Source organism: Catharus ustulatus, chromosome Z (assembly GCF_009819885.2).
Source record: "Catharus ustulatus isolate bCatUst1 chromosome Z, bCatUst1.pri.v2, whole genome shotgun sequence".
NCBI lineage: Eukaryota > Metazoa > Chordata > Aves > Passeriformes > Turdidae > Catharus > Catharus ustulatus.
This window is the reverse complement of record NC_046262.2, coordinates 15,416,223-15,440,392: the sequence shown is the minus strand read 5'-3', so window position 1 is coordinate 15,440,392 and position 24,170 is coordinate 15,416,223. Positions and strand designations below refer to the sequence as shown.

Sequence of the window (24,170 nt, the reverse complement as noted above, 5' to 3'; positions counted from 1 at the left end):
CTCTCCACCTACTGAATGGCTTAGCCACTACCCTACACAACAGTGGCATCAGGTTTTTTGTTCACTGTCCACAGGACCCAAACACTGTTATGCAATTTTTATGAATGCAGACTGGTGTTACTCGCATAATAGATTCAAAAGGTTGTAAACAAGAGTAATTTTATAAATTAAACAGAGGAATGGTTAAACTAATGGAATAGAAATATTAGTGAAGAACGAATAAGATAAAAAATAGTGTTAACTGTGACATTTCCATACTCACTGAAATCCATTTTCCTAAAAGATGGATTTCAGACACATGATGCTTACTCTAGTTTTAATTTCCCAAGCTGACATGAGGAAGAAATCATGTTTTGTTCCAACACCTGCATTTTATGATCTGCTGTCTACAATGGCTTCATCAACACATCTTGATTTTGATGCTCCTAGAGGTCCTCTGGCCATAAATGAATAAGCAATACAGAAGAGTTTGGATCAGCTGGATGGATCACTTTCTCAGGGCTTTTGTGGCCAGATTTCTAAGGGCAATGGTGAAAAGCATGCAGGTACAGAAACTTCACTTTTGCATATAAAGCTGACTCAGTGACAGCAAGAGATTACTGAAAGCAGGGTCAACTGTCTAGGAAATACATATAGGAAATATGTCTCTCAGTCCTTGTCAGACTTCTTACAGAAGTGGAGCTGCACAAGATGGATGAAAATGAACACTTAGAGCTGTGGGGTGTATTTCCAAGGATTTGTAATATTTTCAGATGCAATAGAGTGGATAAAGCATTGAAGATTTACACATGCTAAAAGAAGCCACAGGTGCCAATTTCTACTATATTGAGCTCAAGGGGATCACAGTGTTACCAGTGAAACAGCTGGTTCAATAAAATACATGTACTTAAGTTTTCAAAAGGTTACACATAATATTTCCATTTCAGGAGCTTAATGGAATTTCATAGTTATCAGTTTAGTAAATAAACATTTATACTTTTCCTAAATCTATATTCAGCTATTCAGATTTCAATTCCCCAAGTTCTTGAAGTGTAATAAATTTCCATTTAATTTGAAAATGTATAGTACACCATAGCTGTAGGTATGCTCTCTCGTCTTCTTACTTGATTTGTATGACACCTTTGATATTTTCCTTGCATCTGACAGGTCTGTTACATCTTACCTACCTGTTACTTTTACAGAATTATTAAGATGACATTTATGGAAAATGAAGTTATAAAATATCTGAGGCATATTAAAATATATATCCTACACTGATATGCACTAGAATCATGCACATTCATATACACTCAACAGAATTTGTGTGCAGTTACTCTAAGCAATTCATATCTGACCAAGGTTCCACTACTTCCCTGTATAGAATGCTTTAGAGTCCCACACTTTGAAAACTTCCCTAACCTCTGATCAAACCCTAGATTCTTACTGTCTCTCTCATGATGACAATACAGAGTATTTGATCACTTGTTCCACCTACAAATAGCTTTTTTGAAGAAGAAAAACTGTTACTGTGTCTTTTCCCTCTCCTTTTCTCCTAAAGTAGACAAATCCAATTCCTTCAGTTGTTCCCTAGGGAAAGTATTTATTAAATCTCTTATCATTCCTCTTGTTCACCTCCAGGGCAAAATACTGAATATGACAGAAAAAGAGTTTAACAAGGGTTTAGAGAAATGTTGAATAGTAATTTACAACAACTCACAACTGCCTGACTAGAACTGCAAAAAACAATGATGTTTTAGAACTGGGCTGTTCCCAACATAGCTACTTGTAACCATGCTGAACCACGACAGAACCCCCAAAACCCCAGCAGTGATGCTGGTTTGCAGTGCTCCCTCCTTTTGTCACACAACATGCAGAAATCACCAGAAAAGACTTGTGCTTTGGCAGTCAGGGAAGGTCCATATAGACTTCAAAGTCCAAAACATTAAAGGTTCCACGATACAGAAGGGCCAATGCCATACCTGAGAGATACTGCATTAGGTCCATAGATCTCTCTCACTGCGGTTAAATCAGCCTCCAGCTGTGGGTGCTTGTGAAGTTCTCCATCATAGCTAACCTGTAGGGGAAAAAATATATCTTGTGAATTCTTTATTTCATTTCTGGCACCTGATTTAAACTCTTGAAAGTTCCCTCTGTAAAATACGTTGCATTAAGATTCCTTAATGCCACACTGAGAAAGGACAAGTTGAAGCCCCGAGGCCACCTCATCTGCAAAAGCAGTAAGATTTTCAAAGCAGGCACCTCTGCCTTGAAGTGTTTTGAGGGCTCTCTTCCTGTTTGTGGGAAGAGATGCTGCAAAAGACTCATCCATCTGTCCTCTTTTGTCCCAGGATCTGTTCTGGGACACTCGTGTATTTTAAAAATGTTAAGTAGGATAAGAACCAGATGTCCCCAGGCTAGTCATCCTAGTCCCACCACTACAGCAAAAAGGTTTGCTTGCTCTTGTTTGTTTGTTGTCACACTCTCATATATACTAGACACAGAATGGCTTGGGCACAAGAGAAGCATGAAACTGTTCTCTATAGCCAGCACCTCAGCATCTAAATTACATTTTCAGCTTAGTCACTGGCTGCATTCTGCCCACCAGTGCAATAATATGAGATGAAAAAAGTAAATTGGAAGAACACCTTCCCATGTTAAGCATTCCACCAGAGAAGGCATAAAGAAGTATATGTCTAGACACCAAACCCCTTGTTTTTTTTCAAACTCTACAAGAAAAACGGAAAAAGTTATGTTCAGGCTTTCAACTAAAAAGCAAAATTTGTGAGCTGGTTTAGTTGGACTGTATGAAGTCAAAATAACTAATATGTTCCTGTCTTTTACAAGGTCCAAAACACCTCTTTGGGCATGTAACAATCTATTCATCATCTATCTATTATTACCTTCTTTTCAAGCAAAATGATCCTGATTGTGTAAATGTCTAAAAATTTATGTCTTGGCTATGGCTAAATCTATGTCTTTACAACAATTAGAATGACAGTAATTCCACAGAAGTCAACGAACTCCCTAGATTTGAACAGATTCAGAGATGAGCGTAGGATTTGGTCTGTATCTTTGACAAATTCAGAGAGCCAAGCAGTAGAATTTAATTTATCCCTTTAGACCCACACATATATATAACCTTATACAGGAATCCTGCAGAGAATTCTTGTTATTGCAGAGCCACATCCAACTGCAATACTGTTTCTTCCATTTGTGCCCAAATCTGTAGCAAACTAGTGCTACAGCACTTTCAGCTCTGATACTTAGAGATGTGCTTTTCGATTTAATTAAATGTCTGTAGTATTAAAATAATAATCAGATAATCACCTTTATACATTTTAAAATCAGCAGAGAGTAATTTGATCAGACTTAGACCTGGGATTCTTTAAGCATATGGTACAGAATTCATCATCATGGCATGGACATGTATTTTTCAGAGATACCAATGATATTAATGACCAGAAAGTTATAGAAAAGTATCTTTCCTTTGTTTGGGCAGGCATGTCAGAACAATTTTCCAAGTAGAAGAGTACAGGAAGAAAATCATTATTGTAATTTTTTTCACTTTAGGTAAGGGGAAACCAATCCTTTTTACATGCTCATTACTCAAAGAAGAATTCTTTAAAGATGCGTAAATAATTGCTGTCCTGCTTCCAAAGAAAGCACAGCAATCATTTCACAAATTGTAGCTGTGGTGCACTTGCCACCTTTGTTGGTCCTAAACCAGATCTTTATATCAGTCTAATGTTTTAATAATAGTAAAATACAAAAGGAACATTATGTAGAACACCACACTGCTCAACATAATGTTTTTTCTAATCTATTTTCTCATGGTAAGAGGCTGTGAAATCAAAAAGAAAATAAAACAGCACTCTGGCAAATTCTAAGACCACAGTATGGTACTTCCCACCCCTGAATTAGTGCCACAGACATACTGATGTACACAGAGGAGGCTGTCACAGTTTTGTATTTCTGCATTTTAAAGTATGTCTTGTAGCTGAAGCAAAAGAGACATGCAGAGACACAGCCAAAGGCATTAGTATTTCTGTTTTCATCTCCTGTTCTTGTTTGCAAATGTAGAAGATAAGAGATTCAAAGAAAGAACTTACAGAGCTGAAGAAAAGGTGAATATAAAAGCTAAAAAATCTGGTAACTTTGCTATGAGTGAAAGGTCTATGTTTAGAAAGTCTCCGTTTTTAATCTGAGACCTTATTCAGATTATCTGACAAAAGGTTGCTTTTTAAAAGGAGATTAAGTGATTTACAAACCTAAATCCCATTGAAAATCAATAGGTCTTAGACTATTGAACCACTTAGCTACTTTAAAGTATTTATCCATTAAATCCTTAGGGAGGATTACAAGTAGGTGCCTAGGAAGTGGATACAAACATTTAATTTACAAGCAAAAGGTTGCATCTTCTTTACACTGCCCATCAAATGCCATTTCCCATCTTCCATGGGCCTTGTTTCAGCAGCAGCAGCAGCTCTGTCTTTCCAGCTGTAGCCACTTAGAAATGCTAAGAAATATCCCTGACCTCCGTCCTTCCCAACTGTATTGTGCACAATTACACCAGCATCTCTTCCCTCTATTTGTTTAAGTCAGCATTTCTGTCTCCCCTCTCTGTGGGAATAGCAGACACTTGTCTCAAATGAAGGAGCCTGCCTTGCTTGTTTTATGGTCAAATCTTCTGTCTCTCCAATACGCCTGGTGCTCACTTTACAACTCCAACAAACACCCTGCTTAAAAAAAGGCCTGTTCTTTTTGTTATTCAAGGGACTTTGCTCATTACCAGATTTTCTATTTATTTTCTGAGTCTCAGTTTTATTTTTTAACTCTAAATGTCTTCCTTAGACTTTAGTCATTTTAACCATGAAATTTTAAATTAGACATGTCCTTTTTTTCCTATTTTTAAATATACTTTCTGTGATTTTTTTTTGTTCACCATATTTTGTTTATGAATATTCTACATTCAAGACAGTAATAATCAGCTGGTATTTTATTTTCTATTGTAGACCTCATTTTTCTTTTTGCCAGTTACTATTCCTTCAGTAAAATCTACCTCATAGAGAAGACAATGTAATATAATCTAGTTTCCATTTTAATGTAAAGCACTTAAATTCTAAGCAGTCTTGTCTATTACACAGCTCTTTTTACACCTTTCAAAATGATGTACTATCTGTGTCTGTATCTCACAGGCAGTGTTAATATTTATTAATTCATTTGGGCACTGCCAGGCATCCTTTACCAAATGTATCAGCCCTGGTTCAAAGAAATAAGCACTCCCAGCTGTTTTCTGCCTTTTCCTTCACCTTGAGGTTATTGCCCGTTCTTCAGAGTTGAAAAATGAAGCGAGTACATGCGACTCATCACTACAGGACAAGATCAGAAGCTTTTTCCTCTCAGGCAGATTAAAATAAAACATTGCTCTTTGCAGTGAGTTATGTGTATGGTCCTCCCCAGCACTCCCCAGCATGGGGCTGTAGGAGTCAGCAGCTGAAGGGAGGCAATTCCTGCAGTCATTTCTAAACTGAACATGAGTCAATTCCCCGTGTTAGCTACTTCAGACAATGAAAACACATTACTTCAGTTCCACTTTCAATATAAATTTCAGTAGCTTTTCAGGGGCACGGGGCTGCTTGCTGTTTGCTTGTGGGTTTTTTGTCAGTTTTGGTTTTTTCTGCTGTAAAGCACCTCAATATGAACTGTGTGTGCTAACCCCACCGCACTGTTGGCTCTGCACAAGAAGAGGTTCAGCGATGTCCTGCTCATCAGCATCCCACGCTCTCTGCACTGACCCACCCTGCTGGCACTGCTGGCGTGCTCCTGCAGCCTTGGCTCTGCACCCAGGGCACGGATGGCTTCAGCCTCAAGGCTGAGGCAAGGGACAGCCTCCACAAACAGCCGCTGTAATTCGCTAAAATGTTCGTCGAAATAAACAGCTCTAATAACATAAGTGAGGAATGATTCCTTGGGGCAACATTGAGGCTAAAAAGTAAGAGAAATCTGAATAAAGAGACTAGCAGTGTGAAGCACACTGCGAAAGAAAAAGGCATGAGAAGATTTTTATTTCCCAATGCACAAGACAATGTAAGAATTAATTCTGCTGAAGGACCAAGAAGGAAAGACACAGAGCAGTACAATCATCTAAAATATGCAGCATTTTTCAAGGTGAATTTTACTCTAGAGCTCAGAAAAAGAATGGACTATTGCCTGGACCAAAATTGTTTTGTAACAACGATTTTCACCATAAAAATGCAGTTCTCTTTACTCTTAAAAAATGGCAATTCTCCAGAAGGAAACAGATTTGGATCCAGGCTGACTTCCCATTTGTATTATAATGGAGCAAGCTTTACAGAGTCAGTTATCTACTTCCTGGAAATAAGCAACTAGCTTCTATTTTCAAGCTTTCTGAAGTGTATTTGCTTTTTCCATTCTTAAAACTTTGCAAAGAAAAAAAGCAATCTTATTTTGAATATGTTATAATGATAACTTGGAACACAGTCAACATTTATGCCATAAAATTCTATGTACACATATACACATTCCATCCTACTCAACACTGAAAAAAACATAAGAAATTAAATATAATCATAAATTTGTAATGGAATGAACATAAGAACTTTCAAATATTGCTTTCTTGGAACTTGTGCAAAAAATTTCCTGCATTACCTGTCCTCCATAATAAAATTCTTCAGAGTCATTATCTCCTTCAGAGTCTTCATCAAATGTGCTGCTGTGTTGTGACTCCTTAATGGAAAAGGAAAATTAACAATGACAAAAGTTGTATGTTGACCTTGCATATATAGCTTTAAATGTAACTACAGGAATTACGCTTTTACAAATAAGCTCATAGCATCCTGTTTTAAGAGATCTTTTAGTATAATTTTTCCAGAGGATCCATTTTAAGAATGATGAAATATTACATGAAAAAAGCACCTAATACAGGGTACATAAAAATACCTTGAATATATGTGGAGAAATAATACTTGTGTGATTACAAACACAGCATGGCATTTTAAAAAACTGGATAATTGAGCCGACTTTGTGGAGATACTTCGCTCTGTGTTTTCGCTAAACCAAGCATAACTTTCCCACCTAGTCTAGTTCTGGACATAGATCTTTCGGTGTATCAGAAACCTCCTACAGTTTTATTTTTCTTTATTTTCATAATTAAACTCCAATTCTTTCAGGAAATTATCCAAGTCCAGCATGGAATATCTAATGTTTCCTTCTGTGAAAACCTGACACTTTGCTGCTTAATCATTATTTTTAACAGAAGTTCCATCCTGGTGCCAGGAAAGTTCCAAACTTAATTTTCTGAGTAGCTCTGCTCTGAGAAAGTGAAAAGTAAGGATTAGAAATTCCTATGCTTACCTAAGTAAAACCTGCTCCAAATAGGCTGCTTTGTGAATAATATCGTCAAGTAAACTGAACTGATCCTGGTACAGACTGCAATTCAGCATGAGATGAAATGTTATACTCTGTTTCCCACCACTGGAACCTTTACTTGTGATTATATAATTGCTTGAGAGAGTAATTCTTGCTTCCCACAATGTATGTGCTATTTCTATGCCCTCTGCTGACTAGTAACCCCTAAAGAACATCCGGAAAAATCATAATTCTTCTCTTCAATCTGAATATAATGTATTAACCCCATTTTCTTATTTGTGTCTTACACAGACATGTCATAATGGAATAGAAATCAGAAATATGAATCAAAAAAGCAGAAGTTACTCCTAAATTCCACAGCCATGAACGTCAGTATGTGTATACATTTATCACCAATTTCTGTGGTCAGACATTGTAATCCCATTTTTCTACCTCTGCCTATAAATACCTGCTCTATTCACTGTATGCATACATACAGTGTGAGAGTGCATTTATCCAATCTCATGGCGATTTCTGACAAGGCATAAAAATATTTTCTGTTTCTACTTCACTGAAAATAAATTAAATAACTTTAGTCTTCTTTGTTTTATCATAAAATTACTTCAGAAGGAAGTCTGTTTCAAAACAGAAATCAACTGAATAAAAAAATTCCACACAGAAGTCTCACATTAGAATAGTGACAAACTCATCATTGCCTAACCAAACCTTGAGCTGTCTCAACAACAGAAATCATCAATGTTAACAGACTTTTTATAAGGGGTTTTTTTTTCAATACTTTCACATTTAAGTACCTGATTCAAATAGAAACAAAAGACAAGCTCAAACTTAGTCCCACAGAAGCTAACTATACTTCAGGCTTTTAAGGAAATGGGTAAATTCTTCCCACACTTGTTTTTATGTTCACAGAGCACTAAATACAATGATGAGGCAGTAGAAGCAAAGTATTTTCAGTGCAGTTTTTTCACATCAAATGATATTTCATTTAGCAAAAAAAAAAATACACACATAGCATTTAGGCATGCTTATCACCCCTCTCCAGGACAAGAAACTCAGCACCCACCCTGACCAAAGGAAGACTTTAGGACAAGCACCAGAGCTCCTGACAATGCTCAGTCTCTGGCTTGAGGCAGGAGCCTGTGTGGCCTCTTTGAGGCCATGACACTGTCAAGCCCTCCAAGTGTAGATTTCATCCTAGTGCCACTTCTTTCTTAATGTCTCAGCAAGACTGGTCAGACAATACCACCGTGCCTGGAAAACCCTGATACTCAAGACCCTGCTCATAGTGAGGAGAGTCCTGCAGAGGTCTGGAGTCTGCAGTGGGATTGCTTGCAAGTAGGAAGGAATTGAGATGGCCTCGTGTGCCAGAGCAGGTTATAAGAAATGGAATCACTATGTACTTTACCAGGAGAGCTGCCTGTTTAGGGCTGACACGGTCTATTACACTGTTGAGCAAAAAATGGAACACCAAAAACATATTTCCTAGGACAGGAGGAGACTCTCCACCCCAACTAAATGAATCACTGGTTAATCTATTTACAAAACCAAGAGGAATATGGTCACTTTTTAAAACATGTAAACATGCACAGATTGAATAAACAAACTTTGATAGGAAATCTATGGTAAACATTAATATTCTATTATCTTATTTTGCTTCCTAAAATAATTTCTGTTAAATATGCATACAAGAAATACATACCTCTCCAGTCTCCCTCTGTAATTTTGACTTTATGGATAAGCAACAGTTGACATCACTGGTTTTTCTTAATTCTTAAAAGAAAAAAAGGAAAACAAGAAATATATGTGTGGAAAAAAATGTGAAATTGTTTTGCATACAGGGAGCAAAAAGTTACAGATATGAAATGCATCAAAGAATTTAAAATGCAACAGTCTAAAATTAGGAAGCCCCTACTTCCCAGAAGATTGTTTTTAAGTGTGAATTGAAATTCAGCTGATCCATCTAGGACATTTGTTTTTCCCAATTCGTGATTTATAATTTAGTGTAATTCATTTATTTCATGTAACTTATAAAAGAATAAAAAATCAAACCCCTCAGGAAAATAAAACCTTCTACATAAAAGATAGGTTTTTATTCTATTGTAAATTGCAGGCTTAATTTCTTTTCAAAGTAAAGAAATATTTGCAAGTAAAATTTATCACAAACTTCTGATGATAATAGCAAGGTTTTGTTCATGCTGCTGCAGTAACTTCAGTACCATTACTCTTGATTTACATCTGTACAAATGAGATAGAGACTGAACATCACACTGGTCCCCCACTGGAATTCAAAATAATTCTATGTTATGCAAAAAAATGCCTGAATGAATTATTATAATGGTAATAATAATGAAGAATTACAAAGTCAAGTGTTCCTATCTGAAGAACTGCCAGAATTAAGAGTGCTCTGCGCAGTTTCTTCTGCAGCCTGAAATAATCAGAGAATTTGTCTGCTAGAAGCTAAAATGTCTCCATGGAACGTGCACAAACCTTTATTAAATACAGTATAAATGTGCCTGTGCATCTGACAAGCATACCCTTTAATGTATCAAGTACTTTTGGAAAATAAGGAAATAATTTATAATGAGAGGGCCCCAAAATCATTGGGAAAAAACAAATCATTTTTCTATAGTCGAATATAGGGAAACAGCTGAACCATTTCCTGAAATAATTCACCAGAGGCAGTGGTAGTTACAGACTGTTTCATCCCTAATTGTGAAGATTTAGTGAAGTTTTAAGCAAGTGATCATGAAAACTCATAATTGGGAAGTATTAAGCACCTCTAGCTGTATTCAAGGGGAGTTGCTCTAGCACAGGCTGCAAGACATTAAAAGCAAAAAACACATTCTGCACACAATTGTGGTGATCCCCAAGAGGAATATTTTAATTTCTTCTATTCTGAAATGTAGGATAATTTACTAGAACAAGACCAGAGAAAATACCAAACTCTACAGCTGAACACTTTAACATCATATCTCCCTCTAAGTTCACACAACATCTTATCTTTCCTCCAAAATTATGAACTTGATAAAACTCTCACGACATAGGATTACCTGTAGCAATTTGGTGGAAAATTACTGGAATTGGCTCTGTTGTAACTAACACATCTTCATCGTTATCAGAACTGGAAACATAAGTGTTATCTACAAAAGAAAAACACTTTGCATGGTGAAGTTCCATTGTGCGTTGTCGGCCCCTTCCAATGTTTCCTATCCCAGACTTGTACCACAAGGAACCACTCCCCAGACGCTTAGGGAAGCTAAGCACTCTCACCTTTGCGGTGCGTTTGGCTTTTTTTCCCTTGAAATTGTTAACAAAATAAAAATATTATAAGTACAGGAGATTCAGACCTCAACTTTATAGAGCACAACCATGGAGTTTGATGTCATGGCTTTTGTGAATCTCACCAAGCACTACTCTGAACCAAGCCACAAGGCTTAGAGAGGCCAACCTTTCCCTAAACTAATACTTGTTCTATGTTTTTCTCTATGTCTGACACCAAAACTCAACCTAGATCTGATATGCAGAGTGAAAGCTGCACTGAGAGCTGGGTGTTAACAGCCAATTATGCAAAATACCTGTGCCTCATTTTGTCTAGTCACATAAAGGTTATTTGAAGTGTCTTCTAATCAGTGGATAATCTTTCTTCTGCCTGATTCCGGGAGAAAAAAAATCTGTCCCACTTAACAAAACATTGGTATGTACGAATTTTATAATTCTGTTTCACCCAATTTTCTTTAAAAATATAGAGATTAGACTGAGGAGTGTGCCTGTTGGGTTTTTTTTTGGTTTGGTTCCTTTTTTTTTTTGCTTTGCAACTACATGCTTACTAACAAAAACCAAGCAGCAGCAGGGTTTTCTGTACTATCTGAAGGAGCTGATTTTGCAGGTATTGCTGAACTGCTTATGAATGTAACAATACTTTGATTTCTAATGATCTGGGCTGAACTGAAACCTATGCTCTAGAGCAGAAAGGCCAACAAAATAATCACAGATGAAGTGACAAATAAGAGAACTGAAAGGTGGACTTATGTATTATAGTTTTGAACACTTTGGTCCCACACCAGCAGCCTGCACGAATTCACATCCAATTTTAAGCATATTGCTGCAGCCTGAAAGCTTTTGATTGCTCCCAGTGAAATGTTACAAGAGCTAGTATTAATTGGGAGGGAAGTTCAGTAACATCATCCTGTGTATCACAGCAGCTCTTAGCCACCTTTATCAAGAGGGAGCATGGATGGGGCTGTGGCCATTCCTTGCGCTGTGTGCCAGGCTGGGCATGGCAGCAGCACACACAGATGGGTTTTCCTGGCTGCCACCTGCAAAACACCTTTCTGCCACGTTCACACACATCTGCGAAGTCTGACTCTGCAGCACACCCTCGCCTCCTCCCACTCCTGTGCTGTCCCTGAGGCAACCTGAGGGCTCTGTGGCTGGCTCCACACACCCATGCTGTGTGCAGGCAATGCTCCAGGAGGCAAACACCATGATGCCCAAGCCCTGCACTCCTGTGGGCACAGCAAAACATGAGTCTGTGGCTGTTCAGCGACACACCGGGCACAGGGACATGTTTTACAGCAGTCATTCCTTCTGCCACTTCTGTCTGTGGGCATTAGCTACATTTGCTACATAGCTATTTGTCTGTGGGCTGTGAGCTAGAGCTGCATCTTGCCTTCTGCAGGAAGCCCTGCTTTGCCTCTCTTTACATTCTCCACCTTGCTGTCACCATCATTTCTGTGTCCACCTTGCACATACAGACAAGCACATCTGTTTCTTAGTTTTGGGAGTGTAAGTTACAGCTATGGAATCTAATGAGTTGAGATCATTGAAGCCATCATTTGGCTCTAAATATACCTAATACCACATACATGGAAGCGAGGGAGAAAATCCTTGTGCTATAGCTTATTGCTGTGCAGAAAACTAGGAACAGAGCATGTTCTGTACAGAATAGACATACATATATGGAAAAAGGCCTGCTCAGCCACAGATTTTATAGATTCTAATTATATTTTTATGTCCATTGTCATTCTTTCTTGGCAACTGGGTAATATGACTTTCACTGCCAAGCTGGTTTTTTTCCTTTCTATTTGGCAGTTATTAGGTTTGGCTTTTTTCTTCCATCAATATAATGAGACTTGAAATTAAGATAATGGCTTTGATTTGTTTTCTTCAACAACCCGTTTCTAACAGTTGACACTTAGGAACACCTATCGTCCTCACTGGAGGACATAGTGCCTAGACCTAGCAAAGGAATGCACCAGACTACTTGCTGCCAAACCGGCTGTCTCCATCTCTGCTGCAATCTATTGAGGTCTAAGAAAGGTGTGTAACCTAAAAATCACTGGGATAAATGACTACAGCAGCTCCACAAGTTTCTGTCAGCCAACACAAATCATGCTGAACATAAATTCATTAGCAAAATACTTGCTGCTCTGCCAGTTCCCACAGGAGTCATGATACACTCATATTAGTGGGACTTCAGTCTAATCTATTCAGTCTACTTGATGTTATATTCTATAACTGGTCCTTAGAAGGATTATTTTATGAGAAAATTGTTACAGCAATACTATGCTGAAATTGTTATTATCTGCCTCTAAACTTTTCAGTTATGTTTTCACAACTCCAGCAATGGATATGTAACTTTCAGACTTTACTGTCTCAACACTACTCCTGTTAAGTCCTCAGTGTGCCTTTGTGAGTACATTTTTAGGTTTCACTCTTAAATATGAAACTTTCAAACACCTTCCATTACTGAAAGTTGTCAAGTTACAGTACAGTTCCCATAGGTATGATTTAAAACTCAGATGTTTGCATTTGATGCTTCAAGAAATAATTCAGCTACACACTGTTGTCAGCACCAAAGTGGTGATGCTGCATACATTACAGCAAAGCAGGTTGTGGGCATGTGTACACTACCCAAGGCTCTTCTTCTAGCATCCAAAATTTACTTTTGGTGGTATCATTTTAGATTAATTACATCACTTTTATAGTGGCCTAATCTCTTCTATATTTATTGAATGCATTAGAAATTTATCTGATGATCAATTCTGACCTTGTCTTGAATTTACAAAAAAATCCTTGTCTTGAATTTACAAATCTGATCCACTCTGTATTACACAGTCTTAATCTACACAGGACACAAGTTTGCTCCAGCTATGCACTAATGGACTTAAACCTTAATCTGTTAATGGTTTATCCTGTGAGAAATTTAATTTGAGAGCACATGCTGCTCCGAACTCTATCAACTTGCAGCAGTACTTGAAGAACACCTTCCAGCTGAGAGCATCAACACAGAGCTTCCCAGACATGACACCAACACACCCTGACATGTCCCTGAAACCCTCCTTAAGGTACATGTCTGAGAAGGGAGACACAGTCAGCAATAATGTTAGAGGTTAGAAATTTAGGACAAAAACAGGCAAAAAAGAATTGAGCTCACTGAGTTAAAATGAGTGTTTTATGATCGAAGTTGCAAAAATGGCAAAAAGTCCTTATTGTTCCCAACATACTGAGTATCTCTTCATCGTAAAGCACACATATATCCTGAAAAAGCTTGAGATGTGAATGAAATCAGCATTTCTAAAGCCCTGAAGGGCTGGGTTTTAATCAGTCAACATCCACTGATTTACTCTCTTCTCCAAGCTAACTACAGTGTGAAATGTTCAAATGCTATCTGCCTTTAAAATATAGAGCGTGATGGCACAGAATATTCATCAGGTTTTAGGGATGTTAAAGTCACTCAGCCTTGTAGGCTGTCAGGACATGCTGCAAATAACACCCACAAGGAAATTTTGAGGTCTATCAGACAGAAGAGTTTGCCAGGAAATGAGCTCTCATGTGCTGTGCAAGTAACTGCTGCTGGTTCAGTGCTTCAGCTTACCATTTACTTAGAGGTTCCCAGAGGTCAAATTTTGTGATATTTAATGGAAGAAACTGTTAATAACACATGGCAAAGATTTTTTTCAACTATTTGTCACTCTCAATAATCAGTAAATACATTTATCACTGGTATGACTGTGCATGTTATGAATCTCAGTTTCTCTCATTTTTAAGTGTTGAATAGACTAATATCATTCTCCTCCGCAGTTTTTACTGGTTAAACAACTGAATCTAATAAAGGTTGTTAGCATTATTTCACCAAATCCATTGTTTTTAGCATCACTGTTGATTTTTTTCTCTGCTTCAAACACTGGTATTTTGATCAGACATAACCTGCTGCTTATCAGTGAAGAAGATCAAAGCCACACTTCTTTACAGCTTCTAAAAGAAACAATATTTCTTTGAGAAACGTTTCAGAAAAGCTATAGATGAAGACCAAAAAAGGACAGAGGGCTTGGTATCATTCACAGTACTTACACTGTTAAAAAATTATAGGTGCACAACGTGGTGCAGTCCAATAGTGCTACCATAAATCTTTATTGGCACAGCACCTGTCATCTCTGCTTCCCTCATCTGACTCTGACAGCCCGTGCAGCCTGAATTACCTGCACAGTCTTTCTGAAGGAAACTGGGGAAATAGCTCCCTGAAATCTTTGCTTTTGCTCTTACCTGCTTGTGTTTCCTACGAGCTCAGAGCAGGAAAGGGAGGCTGGGCTGAGCCCTGGAGCAGCTCTGCAAGCCAGCCCTGCCCAAGAGCTGCACACGAGCGCTTGGCTCCGACCCACCCCAGGCTCAGCCTGGACAGCAGAGTGCCCTCATTACAGCCTCAAGAACAAGAGCTCTGCTGGCCCTGCACCAGCCTGCCCAGCCTCTTCAAAGATCAAGCTTTATCTGCCATGCCAAAGAGAGCCTGGGCACTTTCTCACTCCTGTCACTGCTGGCTCCAGCACCCCCAGCTACAGTCAATCTCTAAACTCGAGAACCTGTGTTCTCACCCTGACCCAGCTGATAAATGATGCCTCTAAAGGCAAATGGCTGTGAAAATAATCTTAACTAATGGAAAATTATTAGTACAAGATACACCTGGAAGACATCAACACCTTTTCAGATACTCTCATTTTTATATGGCAAATTGTGGTAACGTGTATACACGTGTCATGAGTAAGAATATTGCACTGTACCTGGGTAATCCTCAGAGACATGCACTGAATAGGATACACTGTAAGAAAGAAAAAAAACAAACAAACAAAATTAGAAACAACAACATTAACTGCTGGCACAACACTTTTTCCTGGTCCTGTATTATTTTATGCTTATTTATAGCTTCCTGACAGTTTCCAGAACAGAAGGTAACATCTATTTTGATGGCTTTTGAAGTGCTCAGCTGAAAATAATAAGCGTCATGCCCATTTTGAAAGCTTACTTTGCTAAATTGGCACATCCTGATTTTAATGTTCTTAAAAGGAGTATCAAGGCTGCATTATATTCCCCTTAGAGTAACATTTTACAATATGTGTACTTCTGATTAAAAAAAGGTCACCCTTTGAACACCAGAACTAGAGAACCAGTAAAGCCCAGTTTTTCTTTTATCTGGTTTTTGCATTTGAGAGGCCTTTCTCATTGCAGTACATTTCTGTATGCTCCTTCCTTCCATCAAAACTCTGTATTTTATGTAGTATCTGTACCTTTTCATCAAGCTGTGTTCAAATTAAAATTTGAGAGAGCCACAGCCACACTGAAGAGCAGCTTCACTATGTGGATTCCCTGAATCTGTTTCATCAGAAAACAGTCACTCAAAAGCACCATCCCAGTTCTGCAGCTCAGTTCACATCTGCTTTCCCTACTTTCCAGTGAGATCTTCACGAAACTCGCTGCTGAGAGCAAGACAAATGGGCGTGATGGTTTGCTCAGTTATCTAACTACCCACCAAGTCCTTCTGGTCTTAAGTTTAGTGTACATCTTAATTTTGCATTAAAAACATTCAACTATGAAGGACATTGAGAGGTTTCTGTTGTATAATTAATATTCTTTCAAATTTTAAATCTTATGTATTGTGTCAACTTACACATTTAAATAATATATGGTGTGGGTTCATGGCTGTAGTGAGTTAAGCCAAAGCAGGATAGTACACTCCTCCTAAGAAATTTTGGTATGTGTTGCACTTGCTGAAAAATTGTTGAAAATTGGATATTATAAATGACATGCATAAAGATTCCATGTAAACAAGAAACTGAAGCCAGGTATGATTTTTAATGTTTCTCTCTCAAGGGTTCCTATTAAATGAGTTCCACTTTCACAATCCAGTGATTGTAAGAGGTAATCAATATGAAAAAGTAGGTCCCTCACACTTGCTTCCGCAAGTCAATCTATTAACACGCAGCTCTGCCACCTGTTTTTGCACACCATCTATTCTAGAATATTTTATGCATTGTATGACTGAGACACAAAGATGCCTGTTTCTTCAACAGCTGCAAATGTCCCCATAAATTGAAGCAGAAGGAGCATTTATTACAGCTGACCATGGATTTTGCCATACAACTGCTGATTAAAATCCCATCACTGTACAAATCCAACATTTTATGACTTTTCTGTTTTAATTATATTTTAGGCATTTTGAATAGGCAGCATCTGAATCCCCTTATCTTGGAGTATTTTCCCTAAGGACTGGGTTATTTAAATCTAATTAATCTGTCATCATGTAAAATATTACTATTTTAAATAAGGAAATATTCCAAAATAAGGAAATGTTATATCTCAGTCATGTATAGAGAATTTTGCTCTATGATGCAGAAAAAAAAAACAAACCCAAAAAATTCCCGAGAACCTAAATGCGTGCCTTTTCTCACCAAACCCCATCTTCTAGAAATGTTTGTAACCATGACTTCTTCCTTCTACTACTGAAAGAGGTACTTCTGCCTTGCTCTTTTAGACTGGCTGCTGGCACACCCCTTTGCTGCCCCCAGAATATCTGGGTATGGGTTTGTTCTAATATTGAGAATGAGAACGGGCTGAAGGGTTTCACAACTTCCATGAGAACAGATACACAAAACTCAGCTGGGTAAGGACCTCAGCAACCTAATCTAACCTAACCTAACCTAACTTTGAAGGTGGATTTGATTTCAAAGTTAACTTCTGCTTAGTCAAAGTGTACATGGGCAGAAACCCAACAAAGCTGAGGTTTTTTTCTCAGTTTTTTTTTCCTCTTCCTTTTCTGTCATCATGTGGTTATCTCTGCCACAAGCAGCTGGGGTGCTGTCAAATGGAAACCAGTAACCAAACAACATACTGTTTTTCTTGTGAAGTGGAATGAACTAAAAGGTTAATGAAAATGCAAGTTAGAAATAGTCTCAAACCTGACTGTTCAAACTCAGGCTCTGAATCCAGCAATAGGGAGAATAAATCCCCCCCATCTGCCCCACGGAGAGGTGGTAGTGATTTGCTTCAGCTTGTCATCTTGTGTTAGTTATGTGTGGACCATGGAAGCAAAAAGTGGAAATAAAACTACTGAACAAAACAAAATTTGCATTTTTATCTCAGCTCGCCTCTGACACACAAAGTCACTCTTCAGCACATTTTTCTGCTCTCAGGATTAACTGCTTCCTACTGCCTGCACACCTGATTTGTCCAAGAACAAGATACACCAGGAAAACGAAGGTCTCCCAAGGGATCCTGTCCTCCAGCCACCCAAGCATTTTCCCACTGACTTTAAGGAGATTTATAGCCAAGCCACAAACACAAGACCATAATGACTTACAGCACCTTAAACAGCACAGACTTCAGTGAAGATGCAGATATTCAGCACCTCTCATTGTCAAACCCTCCCAAAGACAAAGAAAGCCTTCAAGGAAGCAGCTTTCTTAAGAACTCAGAAAGGCAACTGGAATTAATTTAGGCTGGGCCCTCACATAGAAATACAGCATGATTATCCCAGTGAGGGAAGTGATTTTTCCTTCTGGCAATGCAGTTCCTCTGTACAACCTTATTGCAGTTACCAAATTCATCTTACAGAAGTATAATTTATTCCGTTCCCATAAACACATTCACCTCTGCTTGTTCAGTTATGTTGTTTCAGGTACAGGAATGGTGAAACTCTTGGGTGTAAACAAAGCCTTCACGATGGTGCTATTTCTGTTTTACTCAGCTCAGACCCTCTGCAGAAGACATCCTGCAGTACACACGTTTCTCAACCCTTCCGCTTAGAACAAGCTTCATACTCAAAATGGCCTAGCATAATTTTTGTTATTTAACAAATAGTAAAGTACATGAGAAATTAGTGGGAACTGCCATGTTTCATGTTTTTAATGTAAACCTATTGCTGGAAATAATATTAACATAGACAGCCTTGGCTTAGTAACAATTTTACTCACAGGGGTCTCATTGCAATAATTTTCCAGTGTGTTTTAACCGTATCTATTCCTTCTACAGAAAAATTATTCTGCAAGAGTTCATCTCCATTGGAGAACTAATTCAACAACTAGATGGGTATGCACCATGTAATTACTTATTTTTCAAATTAATCTTTCCCAGCTGAACACAAAATAAGCAGATTCATCTGCATTTGACATTACTACAACTCCTCAAAGCTAGTTAAAAAGGAGTGGAAAGTCTTAACTGATTATACTACCAGGCAAAATGTTACCCCAAAACTGCATCTCCAGGGCAAAGAAATATACTCATGAAAACTGAAAGAGACAGCAAAGCAAAAGTTACTGCAGCAAAGCACATTCAAAAAAGGAAACCAATCAGCTTCACCTCCTTTTACCCATTTGTAAGATCACTTTCCAAGCCTTGAACTGCAGTTTTACCTATCATGATACAAGCCCCAGGATTAAATACGTATCCTAAAGCTAACAATGATGCTGTATCTGTAGCTTCCCATCAATTTCAGGTTATCTCAGCTCTATGCCACCCATTGTTTCTCTCTAAGAAAGAAATCCTTTAAGCTGAACTCCCAACTGTTTTGCACAGCAGGAACAGTGTGAAGCATCTGGTGCAAGTCTAAGATTTATGCCTATGGAATAGTTATGACAATTCAACCAGCTTTGTCCCATGGCAACAACTGACTTACTGCCTTATTAAGTGTGGAAATTGTGATCAACTTTCTATTCCAGTTTTAGTCATCTCTATTAGAGTCAGAGCTCTATGTCCTAATATTGTCACTTGCAAACTTGTTGAAGAAAGAAAACAAGATTTTTTGTCATGTGGAATCTGATGGTAATGCCAATCTATAACAAAATACAAGAAAAACAGAAACTAGGACTTAATCATAATGCACCTGAAGCTACAGAAATCATAAGAGATTTTGTTTATGATATGACAAAATCTCAGATCTAGCTCATCAATGATGTAATGCAATCAGCACAAAATTTTATACCTTAGGAAGAATACTAAGAATCAGCAAAACAAGCAATGGATAAACTTCAAACATGAAATGCTACTGTGGTATTGATTATATGCCTGGGTTAGCTTTTGAAAAAGTTGGTGAGATGAAAAAAATACTACTGAAACTTTGATACAAACAAAAAAGTGTGCTGGTGACACCTTTGGTCCAAAGGACCTTTTTCATTACCTACATAGTATTTTTGAAAGTACATGATATAGACATGATGACTTTACTCTTTTCTAGATGAAATAGTAAAATGGAGTAAGATTCAGCTGAAAAGATGCACCTGGAATTGTATTCTTTCACCACTTACTACCTATAAGTCACACCATTCATACATTTTCAGTATCTCGCACAACATTCCACAGCAGATCAGCATTTCATGAATGTTCAATAATTATACAGTAAATAATTCCATTTACAAGCTTTTGTTTTCTTATCTTTGAAAAAGCTTACAAATTCTTCAGTGGATTCCTATCACTGCACAGACTTCAGTCTCCTTTTCTACTTCAATAAGCATTTGAGCCTGAAACCAGACCACTCGTATTGCTTTACTTCTGATGAACGTTTTTCCCCAAACAAAACAAAATTGGTTCCAAAATGCCTTTCGCCATGATCACAAGCCACTCTCAATATGCCCTGTTCCAAAGGTCCACTTTGAAACCTTGTAACCTGACAATAATTGACATCACAAATACAGGGTAGAAATTATGATTTTCAGAAGACATACTGTGGGATTGTACCCAAACAAAACTTTCAAATTGCATTTCTGAAACAGATGATCTTTCAAAAAGTGCCTTGAGAACTGGTAGAATATGAAGACATTTAGATATTGACCAGATGAAAAACTAGGTACACAAAAAAATTGGATTAGTTAATAGGAAAAAAACAGTAATTTTTTTGGTAACTGACCTCATGTGAATTAGACTATGTATAGAGAAGTACAATTCAAAACTAGTATTTAAACACACTGCAAAAGACTCCAATGTCAAGCCTTTCTTCCAAATTGTACATAGATTACATGTATGAAAATAGCAACAGAAGAAACTTAGAAGCCAGTAATTTTCTATGGCAAAAAGGTATCTCCTGTTTAATGGACACCACCAAAAGAGTGTCTCATAAAGTCATAACCTGGAGATAGTAATTTCATTTTATGTTGAAAACAGAACAAATAAAATAACAAATGAAAAATAAGCAAAAAATACTGCTGTGTTATGTATGACAAAGAAACTTAATAAAAACTTTCCATTTGGTGTTCAACTGCCACAAGTAAGAGTAAATGAAAAATGCTAACATTTATTTTTCAACAGATTATGAACAAGAAAATTAGCAAATACTCCATCACTCGGTATGTATGAGTGCTGTCCTGAGAAACACTTAATAATATTTTAGTGGAGCTCTTAAAAAAACCAATAGAAGTATAGGAAAAATAATCTTGATATTCCTTCTGGAGCTTTTGAAAGATTGTATCCCACTTAGCACACATCAGCTGAGGAAGCATCATGTTCTGAAGCTCATATACAGAAACATACACAGAATTGTGGCAGCATTCTGCATTTCTTTACCTGGCAAATTTTGTAAACAACTCTTGCTGGCATTCACTTTTGTCTTCAGCAAAAGAAAAAGGGGGACTTTTAGAATGTATTTATAAATGTACATTTACAATTATATAACACAAATTTTATCCCGTTTCTTCACTAAAAGGGTGATTAGACATTGGAACAGACTTCCCAGGCAAGTGGTGAAATTATAATCCTTGGAAGTATTCAAAAGTCACATGGATGTTGCACTTGGGAATATGTTTTAGTGGTGAATGTGGTGGTGATGTGTCAGAAGTTGAGCTTGGTGATCTTAGAGGCCTCTTCAAACTTCAGCTATGCTATTATTCTATTACAAATTAGAGAATCACAGAACAGGTCAGACTAGAGGGCACCACAGTGGGTCATCTGGTCCAACCTCCCTGGCCAAGAAGGATCACCCAAAGTATGTGGCACTGGATTGTGTCCAGACAGTTCTTGAGTATCTCTTTTACAGGAGACTACACAGGCAACCTCTTCCAGTGCCTGGTCACCTGCACAGTAAAGATCATCTTTCTCACATTTAGGTGGAATTTCCTGTTCATCACTCACTGCCCCGTTTTCTCAGCACCTCTGAGCAGAGCCTGGTCCTTGCTCTGACCCCTCCCTGCAGACACTGACAGACTCTGATGGGGTCCCCTCTCAGTTGTCTTTTCTCAAGGCTGAACAGGCTCAGCTCCCTCAGCCTGTCCTCATACTAGAGATGCTCTGATCCTTTGATCATCTCTGTCACCTTCCACTGGAACCTCTCCAGCAGTTCCATGCCTCTCTTGTCCTGAGGAGCCCAGAACACAGCAGTCCAGATGTGCCTCACCAGGGCTGAGCAGAGGGGCAGGATCACCTCCCTCTCCCTGCTGGCAATGCTCTTTCTGAAGCACCCCAGGTTACCATTGTCCTTGGCTACATGGGCACACTGCTGGCTCATGGACACCAGGACCCCCAGGTCCTTCTGCACAGAGCTGCTTCAGCAGGTCAGCTCCTGGCCTGTACAGGTGTATGGGATCATTCCTCCTCAGGTGCAGGAGCCTGGATTTTCCCTTCCTGAATTTCAGATTGTTCTTCTCTGCCCATCTCTCAGCCTGTCAAGGTCCTTCTGAAGGGCTGCACACTCTTTGGGGTATCGGCCACTCCTCCCAGCTTTGTGTCATCAGCAATTTCCCTGGGGAGGCATCTGCCCCTCTTCCAAACCATAATGAAGTTAAACAATACTGGGCCCTGTGTCGATCCCTGGAGTACACCACTAGTGAGAAGACCTGAGTCACTGATTACAACCCTCTGGGATCAGCTGTTCAGCCAATTCCCAATCAACCTCTCTCATCCAGCCCACACTTCCTGAGCTTGCCAGGGTATTGTGAGAGACTGAGCAAAGCCTTGCTGAAGTTGAGAAAAAAAAACAATAACAAAAGTTCACAAGACCCAGTGAATCCATGGATAGTGTTATACAAGTCAGTACATGTTGCGCTCCATTCACATACAATACAGTTTCAGTAATGTGACAAAACCATAAACAGAACTAAGTAAATGTTTAAGTTGCATAAAACACTAACCACAAAGTGACACGTATCTCCAAACACACTGACAGACCAAACAGTGCTAGAATCATGACAGTTAGAAATATAGAAGAGAGCCTATCTCACAACATGCTTCTGGAAATAAAATTTTGAATAAGGTTTTTTAAAAAATGAATAATTATACAGGCTTTTGCTCTCTCACATGGGGTAGTAACTACTGAAGCACAGGACTTCCACTTTTTCTTAAAGCAGTGATTTTAAAACTGATGCCATTAAATACAACAATGATGAGTTAAAAACAACTTAATTTTCTGGGACAAAACATCAGAAGCCACAAACGAGATGAAAATTAAAAGGAGGTGGACTTGGGTTTTCATGCATTTATTTGCACAGCTATGGAAAAAGTGACAGTCAAGCACAGCAAGAATAACCTCACAACAGTAAAGATTGATTTATTTTCTTTTACAGAATTTAGAACTAATTCTCACTGAAGTCCGAGGGAGACTTTAGTACTTAACAAAGAAGATTACAGGCAAATTGCACAGAAAATAAGACTTCTGGCCCCCTACCATACTTCTGTTACTTTCTAGAAACAAGCATTTCATTGCTTTGCTAAAAATTTCAGTATGTATTCCAAAGGATGCAAATATTTTTGAACACTTCTTTTCCTTTTTTAAAATATTTGCATCTTGCTACACAACTGGACTGACAACAATTTCACACCCATACAATTTTCTAGATTTTTTATTAAAACCATTTTCATGGATTTCTAAATAACTTTTGAAGGACCCTTTAAAATGTTTTGAATGTACATGTCTGCATCTCAGCAAATTCTTTTACAGATATTCAGGCCACTTTAGATCTCCTGAAACACCTCAGTTCAATGAGTTTCTGTATTCCTTGTGATCTGACAGCTGATGACCCAGCATTAGTCACAGCTATTTTTTTGCTGCTATATACAGATGGATGCCTATAAAGAATTGAAATTTGTGCACAAGCCCCTTTCACCCTACATCCCATGATGCACCAGCAATTATGCAGAAAAGAATAACAAGTGATTCTGAGTAATCTTTTCCTCTGGATGATGGAGAATGTGCGTGTGTGATGACATATGAAAAGTCCCCAGCACATCTATTGATGACAGATCAGAACTACTCCAAAGAGAGAGGAGCAGTGTCAGTGCGTCAAAAATGGCACTGCTTTCGTTTCTTGACATTACCTGGGGGTACAGAGGCACTGAGTCAAAATTATTATCGTTCGCATTTGTCACTAAGAATAATTGAGCTACTCATCCTCTCATGAAACTGAAGTGCACCTGAATCAAATGAGGAATGTTACTCATAAAGCTCTACTGGATTTAGCATGTCATTCAGATAAAGGGAACACAGAAAACTGCCGCTCAAGCATTCCCCTTTAGCAAAGCTTCCAACAAAAACTTCTAGTAAACACATCAAAGTT

The 24,170-nt window shown here is 38.2% G+C and overlaps 1 protein-coding gene across 1 annotated transcript in view; it reads right to left on the bottom strand.

Annotated features, from left to right (window-relative positions):
- The window catches only part of PARP8 (poly(ADP-ribose) polymerase family member 8), a 120,899-nt gene that overhangs the window by 52,291 nt on the left and 44,438 nt on the right, over positions 1 to 24,170 (bottom strand). The window contains exons 3-7 of the mRNA XM_033085442.1: positions 15,423 to 15,460; positions 10,416 to 10,505; positions 9,065 to 9,135; positions 6,649 to 6,726; positions 1,959 to 2,053 (exon numbers count right to left, since the gene is read on the bottom strand). Of these exons, the coding sequence (XP_032941333.1) occupies positions 1,959 to 2,053; positions 6,649 to 6,726; positions 9,065 to 9,135; positions 10,416 to 10,505; positions 15,423 to 15,460 (372 nt within the window). The remainder of the gene's footprint in view (positions 1 to 1,958; positions 2,054 to 6,648; positions 6,727 to 9,064; positions 9,136 to 10,415; positions 10,506 to 15,422; positions 15,461 to 24,170) is intronic.